The sequence below is a fragment of the Zonotrichia albicollis genome, chromosome 1 (genome assembly GCF_047830755.1).
Source record: "Zonotrichia albicollis isolate bZonAlb1 chromosome 1, bZonAlb1.hap1, whole genome shotgun sequence".
NCBI lineage: Eukaryota > Metazoa > Chordata > Aves > Passeriformes > Passerellidae > Zonotrichia > Zonotrichia albicollis.
The window spans coordinates 102,688,611-102,703,523 of record NC_133819.1 but is presented as its reverse complement, the minus strand read 5'-3'; the positions used below and the strand labels follow the sequence as shown (position 1 = coordinate 102,703,523).

General features: G+C 39.3%; 1 protein-coding gene across 12 annotated transcripts in view; it reads right to left on the bottom strand.

Moving 5' to 3' along the window:
• The window catches only part of PIEZO2 (piezo type mechanosensitive ion channel component 2), a 286,911-nt gene that overhangs the window by 146,422 nt on the left and 125,576 nt on the right, over nucleotides 1-14,913 (bottom strand). For all 12 annotated transcript variants that reach the window (XM_074548447.1, XM_074548409.1, XM_074548364.1 and 9 more), the window contains exon 4: nucleotides 6,476-6,518. In XM_074548447.1, coding sequence (XP_074404548.1) covers nucleotides 6,476-6,518 — 43 coding nt within the window. The remainder of the gene's footprint in view (nucleotides 1-6,475; nucleotides 6,519-14,913) is intronic.

Sequence of the window (14,913 nt, the reverse complement as noted above, 5' to 3'; positions counted from 1 at the left end):
AACTGCTGTGTTACGGCTGGAAGGACATGAATAAGGCTTTCAGTTGTAGTCCTCCACCTTCAGATCCCTAACAATTAATTAGGTTTGGCAGCCTGGGGCTGAGGCTGAGGTAGCCAGTACCATGTTTGGCCCAGATGAGAAAGGTGAGGAGGGCTCAGAGTTGGTGCAGCACCTCTTGTCATGCCTTCTGCATCACCAGCGTTGCTGGAGCTGTAGCCTTTGGGGATCTCTGAACCTCAACCCTAAAAACCCTAAAAGCAGTTGGGGGTTGAGGATAAGGCCCTCAGTGACATGTTTTACCAAGCAGAGAAATGATCAAATAGAGATATCACCCAGAAGACAACACTTGTGTTACGAGCAATAAACTGCTCTTTTGTTCACAGCCTCCCAAGGGAATGTGTGGAACTGGCTCAGTCTCTCCTCATGTTACATTTATCTGCCATATTATTCAAATAGCACATGTAACCACGGAATATTCAAAACTGCAGAATAAATTCACATTGATTAACTCCTACAAAAGTGTGATGGCCATCATATATTAAGAATAGAAAGTATAAGCAAGTCATTAATTAATCTAATCTCTCCAATTTGAAGCACATCAAGGATGGTATGGTGTGGAAGAGAACTCTGTCAAAGTAAATGCCTGGGCACTGAAAATATAAGCACTTGCTTAAGTGCTTCGAGGGACAGGTGACCAAATCAACTTTACTAATACAGCTATTTTTTTCCAAAATGGTGAAAGATGTGCCTGGCAGGGGTTTTCCAAGACCCTTTGATTGCACCACTGCATCCATTTTTACCTTGTCTTCTCAAATTATTCAACATTTGTGAAATGCATTCGAACTGCACTGTTTTCTTTAAAACAACCTTCCAAGGATTAGACCTCGTACAGCCTCATGCAGCCCCTGGCTGAGGCAATGCTCCCAAAATTATGTCAATGGGAGCCTTGCCCAAGAAAGGATTATAAGGATTCAGATATATGTGAAGAAAGTCTTGAAATAATGGAGCATGGTATCAGGATAAGACTTTATATTTCAAGTATATATTTATTCTTCACATTAAATCACCAAAGAGCGTGGGGAGAAGAGGGGGATGTCACTTTGGAAAACCATATGGTGCTTTGATTTCCAAGCCAGAACTGTGCATACTGAATGTTTATAGAATCTAGTGATATTCTCTCCTTTCTGTTTATTCCTGTCACCCAGAGAAACTCTGGCCAAGCACCAATCAAATATCCAAGCAAGCAGGGGGAAAGAGAGAAAACAGCTCTCACCAGTAGGCTCATCATTAGCAACCTAAATCTGGAAGGAGGTGCTTGGGAAGTGCCTCTTTTGCATTTGGATTCCAGCGCTCACCGCATGTCACGAGTGGTTTTGGAAATTGAGTTCTCAGTCTCTGCAAGGGGTAGCAAAGACATACACAGCGTTTCTGGCTAGACTGAGCAGGGGCATATGTGGAGCAGCTGCAAAAGCAGACATCCCTCTGCTCTCAGAGATCAGTGTAAGAACAAAAATGCATCTCAGCGATGACAGCTAATCTGCTCCTGGGTTAGCTGTGTTTCCCCAGCTGCGGCAAAGGGGGCTGCTGCATTTACTTTGCTTCAAATAAAAACAATGCAGAGTGTCCTCCTTATCACCCTGTGCTTAGGAGAGCAGTTGGAGGAGTTACTGAGGTACATAGGAGATCTGAAATCTATCTTAATAGGAGACAATCTTCATATCCAAGCTCTAGCCTTGATATAGAAATCTTCAGGTCTTTTTCCTTGGGAGTCTTATTCCCATCCCTGCTCTTATCTGCTTACCCTTTCCTTTCAGTGTGAGAGCAAGCAATCTCCAACTACCCTTTCATTTTTCAGAAACAGTAAAAGGGTTACAAAAAGCATAACAAGCTCACAACTCAATACAAAGTATTTTATGAACAGGAGCAGCTTTCACTGCTGATCACCCTCAGCATCACTTCAGAGAGAGTCTGGGATGCTGCTGGTGCACTTTCTACATAGATGTTGCTGCTGTACTAAGAATGGTGCAGAGAGCTCTTATTAGCATTACACAGGGTAGAAGTCACCTAATTTTGCACATACATATATATATATATATATGTAACTTCTAATTAATAGTTTTTGCATACCATGAAAATAACAACAATTTCAGTATCAGATTAAAGCTATCAACCAAACAAAACTTGTATCTTTGATATAGAAAACTTTTTCATTTTTATAATTTCCTTTTACTGTGAAATTGGTGCTAAAAAGTTCCTTTCTCTATCCTTGAAACAACTATTTACTATGAAAAACATACTTATTGAAGGTTGCCAAAAGTGTAATAACCACACATCTGTTATTCTTCAAATATATATTTTCTAAAACATTTGATATTTACTTCACATGTAATAGCAGTTATTAAATCTTCCTTAAGTCTGCTTTGTGGAACCATAATGTAAAGCATTACACGCACAGGAGAAGCACCATGGGAACAAATGCAAAAACGGAGTAGAAGTGTTGTAAGTAGCTGAGTAACTTACTAGTCACATTACAAACTATAACCCAGAGAAGCATAGTAAGAGGAGTACTGGAAGTCTGGAAACCCTGCAGGAAATGAGATTTAAGAGGTCCAACATAATTCATTTAAAGTTTTAAAATTGTTAGATAATTTATAGATCAACAAATATGTAAAAACAGAAGACATTCCTGTAATCACTACTTGAATCTATGAGACAAGGACATAGACTTCATCTGGTAGCTCAAATTAGAGAAATTTAGGTGTTTAAAGAAGTCTTCTTTTAGTTTGAATTTTCCACAGTGTGGTAACATTTCCCCAGGAGCATTTCCCCAGGGCTGGTGGTGGCACTTTGCAGGCTCTGCACTGCAAGCCTCACCCCAGCCATGAGCTGGAAAGACACTACTGACTGCACTACAGGAGACCAGCTCTCTGACTGAACTGATCTTCTTTCTTTTTGAATTTTAACAGGCTTTGTGCATTAAGCTCTCTTTAATTGCCAGAGTAGCCAGGAAACAAGGACAGTCATGGTTAATTGTTCATAACTATTCCACTTGGGAATTCAAGTGAGCCTCCCAGCAACAGGACACAAGGAAATGGCCTCAAGCAGTGCCAGGGGAAGCTCAAGTTGGACATCAGGAAGAATTTCTTCACAGAAAGGGTGGTTAAGCATTGGAACAGCTGCCCAGGGAAACAGTGGAGTTTCCATTCCTGGAAGTGTTCAACAAACATCTGGATGTGGCACTTTTTGCTATGTTGACTTAGTTGACAAGGTTGTGTTTGCTTAAAGGATGGACTCTATGATTTAGGAGATCTTTTCCAAACTTACTGATTCCATGATCCTATGATTTTCACTGAATATGACCAAAAAATCTTAAGCCATTGAGATGAACAATGCTTTCTAAACCAAGTTTTTAGTCATGTTTGGAACAAACTACAAGAGAGTTTACTGCTTTCCAGACATTTTTATGCATATGTGGGTGCCATGGTAATATGCATCCATAATGAACAATAGTACCCACATTAACAGCTGCAAAAAAGTCATCCTATTTATCCATAAGTCTACTTGCACTGGCTTACTGAACATTTTTTTAAAAACCATTAAGGTGACAGCTTGCATCGCACAAAAGTATCACATGTGCTCAGCATTTTAAACTATGTTTCTTATAGGACAGCACAATGCAATACAATATTTTTCCTAAATCTCAAAATTGCTCCTTAATGTTCTTCCTGCAGTCAGGAACTGCAGTCTAGATCATGCTGGACAAAGGTGGTGAGTAACATAGTATGTTACAATTAGTTTATTTGTAATGTCTCAAAAGACAATCAATAACATAAAGACCTTCATTTATATCTATCAAACCCACATATACTCTTTTTAATTGAAAAGCTCTTAACTCCAGTCATTTCCTGGATATAAAGCTACCTTACTTGAGCTCCAGCATTTTTAATTTCCCTTGCATTGAAACGCAGCATCCTCAGCTCACAAGTAATGCTTACATAAAAGCCTTGCAGTCAGATCTCTTGGTGCCACATTGTTTTTCAGGATATGAAGACAACAGTAAAGTAAACACTCTACTACTGCAGAATAAACACCATGTAGCCACAAAGCAGCGATGACATCACCTGTAAATTATATGGGATTAATTTTCTGCAATGTAAACTGACTGTCTATGTCTCCTGTTCCTCAATGCACTCTAAAACTGTTTGTTGAGAACAATTAATATCTTCCGGGTTTAAAGGAAAGATAATTCCTCCTTAGGGCATTACTTCATGTTTCACCTTTTGTGTATCTAAGAATCTTGCTTCCTCCCTCCTGAATGAGAATGTTCTTGCTCAAACAACACATTTAAATGCTACTGATATTTCAAAGCTGACTCAGGTGTGCCTAAGTCAAAAGCTTGCAGAGAATAAAATTTTAAATAGCCAGACACACTTCTGCTGCATTTTTCCCTAGAGTTTAAATAAATAGCACAAGAACAGCTGTATTGGATCAGAGCTAACACAGATATAGCCCACTAACCGGTCTCTATTTGTGGCCAAAAAGGGATTTCTACTGAAGAGAATAAGATTAGGGAAAGGATGTAGCAATACATCCCCAGAATAAGCTCTCAGCTTTAAGAGATCTGCAGACCTGAGATTTCTGCTTCTGTGACTGCAATTCAAGTGTGATTCCAGCATCCAGGTACTACATATAGGAATGTGTTTGCTTTGGAAACTATTCTTTAAGATACAAAAAGTACTGATCTTAAGCAGTGACATATGATATTAAGAAAATATTGCTATAAAGGACTTAACACTGAACTTCTCATATATGTTTCTCATTAACCTTTTACTCAACTAATTTAAGAAGTTGTGGATGCCCCACACCTTTTGTTATAGGCCAGACTGGATGGGGCTCTAAACAACCCATGGCAGGGGGGTAGAAACTGGATGACCTTTAAGGTACCTTACAACTCAAGCCATTCTATGCTTCAATGATTCTATGATATATTCCTGTCATAAAAAAAATATTGTGTTAAAAATACACAGAATAATGGATATTACTATTTTTAAAACCCCAATCTTAATTGTTGTATCTGTATGAAAGGCTTTATCTTCCTTTTTTTTCCTCCTTTCTGGTTCTCTGGAAAAGCTGATATGAGAACACATTTGATTCTATGACTATGGCAAGCAAAGTCCATTCAAATCTTCACCTCATCTGTGCTAACTAATGTGCTGCTTCAAATAAAGTAACCCCAGAGTGACAATCAATCTCTCAAGGTGCAGAAGTGCCGTGTGAAAGCCTTTCTGCTTTTCCAACTAGAGTGGCAATAATGGTATCTGCACAGAAATCCCTTCTACATACTTGCCTCCTCTCAGGAAGGCTTCTCTGCTGTAATTTAGTCTACCAGTAATTCTCCATCTTTCTTCTGGTATATACCTTGCATAGGCACAGCTAGCATGGATTCTTCTTCTTGTTTTGAAACATCTCAGAAGTTGGAAATTATCACCACAGAATGTCTAATGAACTCAGCTAAAAAGATGCTGACCCTTATCCATTCTCTCTTTCAAAACACAGACACAGAGTATCAATTCATTCTAGAACTCCTCAAAATAATTTTTTGTTTTTGATGGAGAGAAGCAGCACCAACAGATGCACCAAGAGATGCTAATTCACAATTTGGGCGATGAAAGGTTTATTGTAGTGTCCTGTGGTATCACGCTGAATTAAATGTACATCAGGGACCAAAGTGGATGTAACTTGGGAAAAAAACAAAACAGCCTGTTAAAAAAAACAACTTTTGAGGACATCAAACTTAGCAACTGAGTGTTTAATTTTCAACAATATCCAGAACTTCAAGGAGAGGAGATTCTTCTGCTTACCATTTGAAGAAGAATAAAGATGACATTGAGCACCTGAATCCTTCTTTACTTTACATCACTCTTTACTGGACTTGGCCTTGTTTAATTTACAAGACAGACATGTGTTTCTGGTTTGATGACCTTGTGGCTAAGTTTGTCTGCAAGAAATTCTTGCACTTGAGGAACGCTGCATATTGAATTTTCCTCTGGCACTGAAAAGGTCTCTGCCAGCTTTGCTCCTCTTTCAATTTCATTTACTTTTGTCAACTCGTATGTCAGAGATTAGAAGTCTCATGGAAAAAAATATGAGTGAGAGCAATATTTTCATTCATAAGTAAGACTTGTGGCCAAAAGGTAAGTCTCTTTTTTAATACCAGCATGCTGTACAGCCACCAGCAAACCACATGATGAGCCAAGTTCATATAACGAATATTGCTTCAGATTGACTCAGGAAAGAGAAGAGGACACAAACAGAAGAGCTGAACACATATGTGCATGACACTGCATGACTTCCACTCTAAATTTGAGGTCATTGATATTTTCAATCAACTAAAATAAATAACTGTGCACATTTGTCTCTGCAGTTTTTCTTCCTCACTTTTTTGCACTAGTAAGGAAATAAATTTACGGCTTACCTTTCAAAACCAATCTGCCGTAATGTTTTCTCCCATGTCGAACCTGCACAAAGAGGAGAAAAAAAAACCACCCTCAGTAAAGGATCTTTTTTCTATGAACACTCTTTTCCTTTCCTTGTGCAGCTGGGATTTGTATATTGAGGAGATTTTTCCACCCCTAGAGAAGTACCTGTAAATAAGACAAGTTGTCTCCAGAGTGGAGAATGTTGACAGAGGTTACCACCAGGTGACAAAACAGGGAGAGGGGTATCAGCCTACACAACTTGACATTGCAGAGCAGCTACAGTTCACTGCAATTCCAAGGGTGGTCTCCTCTGCTAGAGCAATGTGATCTGGAAGCACTGAGCTGGCATCTCACATCATGCACTCTTCACATTTCAGCTTTTCACTTTACTGTAGTGTTTGCCTGATTCTTGCTGAAAGCTTTACAGCTGCTTCTGAAATCCAGCCCTTTTATTTTTAAGCAAAAGCATGAACATGTATTCCTTCCTTATTGTTAACCCTTTATATTCATACAAACATCTGTAAAGGAATCTATCTCAAAACTATCAAGGACTCAGCCCCACAAACTACTCAAATGTGCAGACTCATTCAAAGAATTGCCTTCAGTATTTCTGATGCACTTAATATGGACTTCGAATTTCTGATGCACTTAATATGGACTTCAAATTTTACCTAGATTTTCTCCAAAATAACTCCCACACACACTTCAAGAACTAGGTTTTTAGTATTAAGCTCTTTGTAGATTTTTAGCTTTTTGCCAGTCTTTTTTTTTTTTTAACTACTATGAGGTCATTATAAACACAGGCTACTAAGAGCACAAATATCTCAAGTCATGCAGGTCTGCTCTACAAATGTGTAGGAGGAGATGAAGCTGCATCATAGTTTGCTCTCTTTCCTTTTGTGCTGCTGTGGGAAATGCAACAGGACTCTATGCCATGTAAGCAACTATAGCTCTTTTTGAATGATTCATCTCAATCATTCATTGAATTCTCAAAATCAGAGAAGTGACAAAAATTCGTGTTGCCGATGCATTCCATCACCTAAAGGGAAATACAAATGAGGAACAAAAAAATTCCCTTTGAGTGACATTATGCAGCATTTTTAATTGCCCCCAGTCAGTGCAAAGCAGGCAGAGATTTCAGGCCCATATCCAGCAAAACACAAAGCAGAAAGAGACTTCAAAAGCAAGGTGGAGAAATCTCTACTTTCACTATATGGGGAAAAAAAAGAAGTTAAATTCTGTTCTGGAATAACTGAGCAATGAAGATTGATTGATGAATAGCGAGATCTTCTTTTCATAAAATATTAATTCAGTGTGATGAGTGTATTGCCTTATGTAGTTGTGCAGGCAGAAGTTTTGCCCCACCTCAGGCAAATAGAGATGTCACAGTAGAAGTCCTCTAAAGATACCTCTGAAGCAGGACAAGAAATACTCTCACACATTTATTTCAAATAAATGTGAAAAACTAAAATAATGTCTAGGACAATGAACCATAAATGATTGAGATAAATAAAGATCCGCTCCATTCATGTATCCCCCAAACCCATTGTATTCTGCTCATCTCTGGAGTGTAAGAGAGTAACAGATGTAACAGTGGATTTAAACAACACCTATGAATCAAGCCATTGTTAAAAAGGTAACTGTGCCACTCCACAGGTGGCAGGGCAGACACAAGCAATTCTCCATATATTCTGTGCAATCCTGCTGACTCTGGAAGAGTAGCCAACTCCAAAGATTTGAAGAGTGTTGAAGAAAAGAAATCTCAACAGCATTTCCTAAAGCAAAGACCAGTACTGACATCTTTAGTCTGAGTTTCTGTGCCTTCCACTGTTATGTATATGAATGTATATGTATGTATTCACATGTGTATGAATTGTTCACCCCATGATTGGCTACACCTCATTTGTAATATATAGATAGAGTCCTACTGAAGAGAGAGGGTAGAGAGAGAGAGAGAGAGAAAGGAAAAAAGCTTTAGAGGAAAGGGAATTGTGTCTCCATTGGTTTGGAATAATCTTTTGGCTGTAGCTGGCCACCAGAATACTCTTTGAAATGCATCTGACTCCTCTGAAGCAAAGCCTGCCAAGAGCACAACTAACATTTCATATTAAAAAAACAAATCTTTTTTATGGAGTCTTATTTTAAAATGTTTATGATCTAAACATTGGGTTTTAAGAGTTGCCAATTCCATTCACAATAGTATCAACTTCTACACCACACTAAGAGCCAAAAGTAAATACCCTGAGGTAACAGAAGCTCTAAAAAGAATAGCACTGTTAAAAGTCTAGAAAACCTACTATTTGATTTAAATCTTATCCGTTGCTTCCAAAATATAAAACAGGGTTTAAGTCACATAATTCTCATTAAAATAAAAAAAGGAGTCAATCAAGAATTAAAGACTTGATCCTGCTCCCAAGGAAATCAATAGGAATTTGGCTATTCAATTCAGTCTTTCTCTCTGCTAAGACTGGGGAAAATATTCACCCCTTGACTTTCAGAATCAATCAACTACTACACTTGAGTTACTAAGTTAAGGTGGCTTCCCTTTCTTTTTTCTTTTAGCACTACAACAAAAATACTGTAACTGTTTATAAGAATGCCTTAATCTGGTACCCATGTAATTAAGTTTTTTTCCCAAATATTTTCTCCAGAGTGCCCAACCATCCTCATTTATTCCAAAAATTCTGTTTCACATTAACAGCTCTAGCTTCAATATTCTTCAAAGAGATGAAGCATAATGCACTCCCAGAATTTCTGCTCACATTTAATAGGAGCAATAGTAACACGCACACCTTGCTCACATATGCACTCAATGAAGTCCTAGTATAGGAATGAGAGTATAAGAATAGGAGATTCAATAAGATAAAATCCAGGACATCTTCCTTAAGTCAAAAGTTGCCTTCTTTGACAAGTAGGCTTTTATTCACAAGGCAGCTGCCATATTTAGTTTGGCTTGGTTACAACTCTCTGCTTACTGTGAACTTATTAAGGATGAGAGGACTCACACACCACTGCTGGGCTGTTCACCTTTACAAAACATGGGGGTGCCTTGCTGCTGAAGTGCACTGGTGGGCACAGGGAAAACACACAATGAAACATTCACGGGATCACAGAATCATGGAATACCAGGTCAGAAAGGACATCAAGGATCATCTGATCCAACCTTGGACAAAAGCACAGGCTAGACAAGATGCCCCAGCACCCTCTCTAGCTGGGTGTTAAAAGTGACCAACACTGGGGAAGAATACTGGGTAAATTATTTTCATTCTTTTATGGAGGTTGCACAACTATTCACCTTGAGCCGTACCATGCCCTATCTGCCACTGCTGCAGAGAGCTGTTGAGGGAGAAGTCTGGCATGCATTGTAATTGAAACTCATACCTTGTTTTTCCATTCCCATGCACGGGTGCATGAAGGTCCCTGTGGATCCTGTGGTCCCCAGGACTATGTGCAGTGATTACCAATTACTTGCTGCCCTCTCATTTCTCCAGAGTTAGTGGCTACTTTAAGAACTACATACCTGTGCCTGACTCTGTTCTTGAGGCTTTCTAACAGGAAGAATAATAATTCTTGCATTCCTTCCTCATTGCGATCTGACATAAGGACCAGACAGGGAAAATGGGGCTTAACTGAACCAAAAGACAATGTTTGACAATTTTCAGTAAGCACTAGGTGAGCCTGTCAAAATTCAAGTATACAATCAGAACTATATGAAGGTCTCCAAAGACTGGAATAGAAAAAAATAGCTCTTAATTCCATCAATCCAAAGTTAAAAAAGATTTTTTCTGGGTTTTCTGTCTGTGGGGTGTCACAGAGAGTCATGCAGACTCTCTGAAGGAACGAGCAAGGTACCAGACATACCCCATCACACTTAGCTCATGAGTAACATGCAGGTGTGACATATATAAACCTGTTATGATACTTCAGAAACAGGCAGATATTCTTGCAATAGTAACTTCAATGATCTTTATCCTAACATTTTGAAGGAAAAGAATTTCGGAAGAACAGCTGAATTTGTAATGACTAAAATATTCCTATCAATTTCAAAACTTTGATCTTAAGCCTGAGACACTTACTAGTATTCTTCAAACCATGAGGAATAAAAAAAGGGGGAAAAACCCTTTCACATATTCAAGAGATACAAAACAGAGGTACAGAATACTCCAGAAACAGAAAGAAACAGTTTGCTAAACATTTCCATTGCAGGTGCCACTTCTCTCAGCTCTGCTTCTCAAACAACAGAGAACAGGGCAGAAGTTTGCAGAGTCCAGCCCAGCCAGACTAGTTGGGGTACCTGAGTTTCTTGAATGGACACCTTACAGCTTTCAAAAAATTGAATTAATACATTAGCTTGTCCCGCTACAGATTCTTTTTCAGTAGAGACACACACACTACATAAACCACTCGAAGGTCTGCAGCCTATTTTCAATGGATTGGGAAACATTGCTCTGCTGTGAATTCTCCTTTATCACCTCAGTACTTACTAACAAGTGACTAACAAGTGTTACCATTACTAATGAGCTGAAATGTTCACACCTGATAAAAACTGCCATATTCGGAACATATTTGTTTCAGCAGCTTCATATATTACTAACAGCTTTTACAGTTGCTTGTTCCTTGTAGCAAGCTTATATTTTCTTCCAAACAAAAACTAAAACATCTATGGTTTTTTAAAGAAATTCTACTTTTTTGTTGTTTAACAAACATAAACCCACAGGTTTTGTGAAACTAAACAGTAGTTTTGACTGGAGAAATGTAGGTGGCATAGGGAAGAACATTCTCTTACTTGCTGCACAGTACCATGGAGATACTGTTAATATTTACTTACTCTTGGCTATCCAATAGTTAGTTACATGCAATGTGACTCTTACAGAAATAATCATTTCTCTCATGTGAAGGACATCAGACAATGGTACCTTGGCATTGAGCATCCATCTGTCTATTTTGAGAAATAAAGCTCTTACACTTCCTCTTCCCTTGACTCAAAGTACTTAGCCTGCACCCTGCACTCATCACTTGGTAATTTTATCTCCAGTCTATCATCTGGGATAATGACAACACTTTATTTTAGCATGAGATCTCCTAGTACGGCATATTACTACTCTGCTGTGTTCATGCTGATGTTTTAATTCAGAACTGGAGAGTATTTATTGGGCAATTTTTCACCATGCTTTGGTTTGCACCACCGAGCAATCTTTGAGTGCACAGGATTCCTTTCACATGAAACTAAAGCACAGCCCAAGACCCAACTGCTGTGTTTCAGCCACCAGCTCTTTTTCTGTCTGCATGACCAGAGCAGAGCTAATCCACACTCAAAACACATCAAAACACGGCAGGCAAGGAATCTGCACCAAATGCTTCACCCGTATCTCACTGTGCTCCTTGCTGAGACAGAGGCAGCTCACTCCACCACTCCCAATGCCTGTCCAGGAGTGTTCCCAGAAAAGCTCCCCAGTTACAGCCACCCTGAGGGATGAAGGGGCAGCTCAGGATGCTCACCCTTAAGATTGTTTTCTGGGCTGTATCACATCCACTTCAGTGAGCAGGAGCCTTTCTACTGCTCTGATGTACAAACAGAGCTCAGCACTGTCACACTCCCTGCAAAACCCCAGGGAGCCAAATGTGTAAGGCAAGACAGCAGATTATTTAATTTTTAAAGCAACTCCTTGTCCTGGGGTGACGTTATGATGCTTGTATCCCCATTCATTTGTTCTGTGCCTTTAAGACCGGCTCTGAAGAGTGGAAGTTTTGTTTGGGTTTGTCTTATCAGGAACACAGAGACGAGCAGTACATAGGGCTGTTTTTGCTTCTTGCTTTCAGCTTGCTGCTTTTGCTTGCTCTCTTTTCTGCTCTTGCTTCTGCTCTCGCTTTTCCTTCTGCTTATTAGCTAGTTTAGCTAAACAGTCCAAATTCTTTCTTGGACTGTTTCTCCTCTCCTGTTTCTGTGACCATCTCAAACCTGCTCTGGACTGGGACCCGGGAACACCGAAGGTTCGGCTGCAGCAGCTGCCCCAGCGCCGGAGGGACTGAGAACAGAGCAACCACCCCCGAAAGAGACTTTCTGATTTTGCCATCTTTCTCAGAGCGGTGTCATCGGGTATTGTTCATTTTGTGTGCTGGGGGTGCTGTGTCTGTCAAATAAACAGGTTCTTTCCACCTCTCTCCAAGGAATTCTTCCCGAACCAGTTGGGGGGAGGGGCCATGTGGGTTTTGCTTTCTGGAGGGGCCCTCCTTTGCAGATTCTTTAACAAATTTGCCCTAAACCAGGGCACTCCTCAAGGAGAAGTAAGGGGAAATCTGGGCTGCTACAATTTGCTGTGCATGCTGAAGAGACTAAAACCACCAGTAAAACAGAAACTTAGGGCCAGTGGTCCAGGATTCTGTCTAGATGAAGAAAGTGATTGCTGACTACATACCAGGAAAGAGTCATATCAAGAAGAAAGATCAGATGTTGCAAGCCTTTACTTGCCTTCCACTCATACCAGCTTTCAACAGATTTTTTTACTGAATAAAGAGCACAAATTTGATCCCTTCACAATAATGTCATGGGAAAGATTTACTGTGTATTTTCTCCTCTGAGGAAAATAATAAATTACTATCGTGAGATACAAAAATTGCTTTCCAATAAAAAGAAAACTTGACTCATTCCATGTTAACCGGAAAAATAATCATCATCAAAAATGCTAATTCTCCTCTGAGGAGATGTTATGAGTGGGAACTTTTACTAATAAAATGAGCAGAGGAGGAATATAGAGCAAAGGGCAATAGTACTGACACTACATTTGTGTGTGCACACATATGCACATTGCTTTAAGGTGAGCATTGAGAAGACAATGGCTATGGTAAAATGATTAGCAGCTGTATGTGAACAGTCACCTCTTCCAGCCTGTGGCTTTCCTGGGAGCTTTGGGGCTCCAGATATGTGTCAGAAGGGCTCTCACAGAGAACTGAGGATCCTAAAAGCAGCTGCTTCACAGGCCTAATCCATATTCTTTCTTTTTTTTTTTTTTTTTTCTTGGTATCTTGATTCGTGATTAGCACTTAGAACTGGGGGGCTGGAGGAGCACTGTTTTTTTTTTTTTTTAAATTAATCATGTAACTTAAGATAGAAAACACCATGGGAAACACCCCTTAGTGCACCTGGGATATAACTGATCCAGCATCTTGCTGGAGGCAGGGCCAGATCCCAGCTCGCTTTGCTTGATGGTAAAACCTGTGTCTCTGAGCCTGATGCAAAGTCTATACAAATAACTGGAAAGCCTTGCATCGAGTTAATGGGCTTTGATAGTTTGCTGAAATGAATAGCAATGATGAAAATAAAAGAAAAAAAATCAGTCTCTATATGTGAAGATGACCTGATTATTAAACAGCAAGTTAAGAGATGTGTGGGAAAAAATAATGACTTGGAGAAAGAAAATGTGGGAAATTTCTGCATTTTTTGTCCCATGAAAGATTTATTTAAAATGATACACAGGTAACAAAACAAATTTAAATTGGCTGAATTGCTTCATATATTTTTTTACCATCTTTTTCACAAGGATGACACGTCCCCTAATTTTTGTAAAAATCATGACTTCTTTTATCTGCTTAGATATATCAGAAACACCTACAGGCAATCTTCCCATGCAACACACACAGGCTTAAAACCACTCTTATTTTAACCTCATTTAATTTCAAATTTATTTTCTCAATGAGGCAGCAAAACAGCAAAACCCAAAGCACTAGAATATCCTTGGGGAATGTATTCCAGATGAAACCCAAGACAGCTAGCTAATGGAAAGGGCTTTTGTGCTTTTGTTTAATATTTTATTTATCTATTTGTTTGCTGTAATGGTTGGTTAGCGGGTTTTAACCCAAGTTTCCAAGGATATTTCATGTTTGAATTTATTCTGCCATCTTTTATTCTTCCTTTTGAAGCAGAACCGCCCTTCTTCCCCCATCACTGTAGAACACTTCAAAAATGGATGAGGAAAAGGAAACAATGTGCAGAGCAGAACACTGCAGGTTAGCAGCACTAAGAGAACAAAGGGTAACAAGTCCAATGGTCCTTAGATATCTCTTATTCTTCTCTACAGCAGAAAACAGTGTCAAGGCTCCAGGGAACAGCCTCAAAAGAAGGCTACTTTTCCTGCTGCTGCTGGGGGCATTGCCAACCTTAAGCCAGAGAGTCACAGAGTTTGAAAGGATCAAAGTTTGCTCCAGACCTTCTGAGCTGGACAAATAATAATTTAATGAGTCCTTTTTCAAATATGGTAGACTGGCTTTGCTTTAGTTTTCAAAGTAAAAGAAAACTTGTAGTAGTTTTATTTTTCGTAAACCTAAAGAAAAAAAGGGTTTTGTCCATTTTCATTGGCAGAAAAATTCTCTTGTCTCCTATCCCAAGCAACACTGCCCTCTCTGCTAAGGAGCATCTCAGAGGCAAGGTTTTAACTTC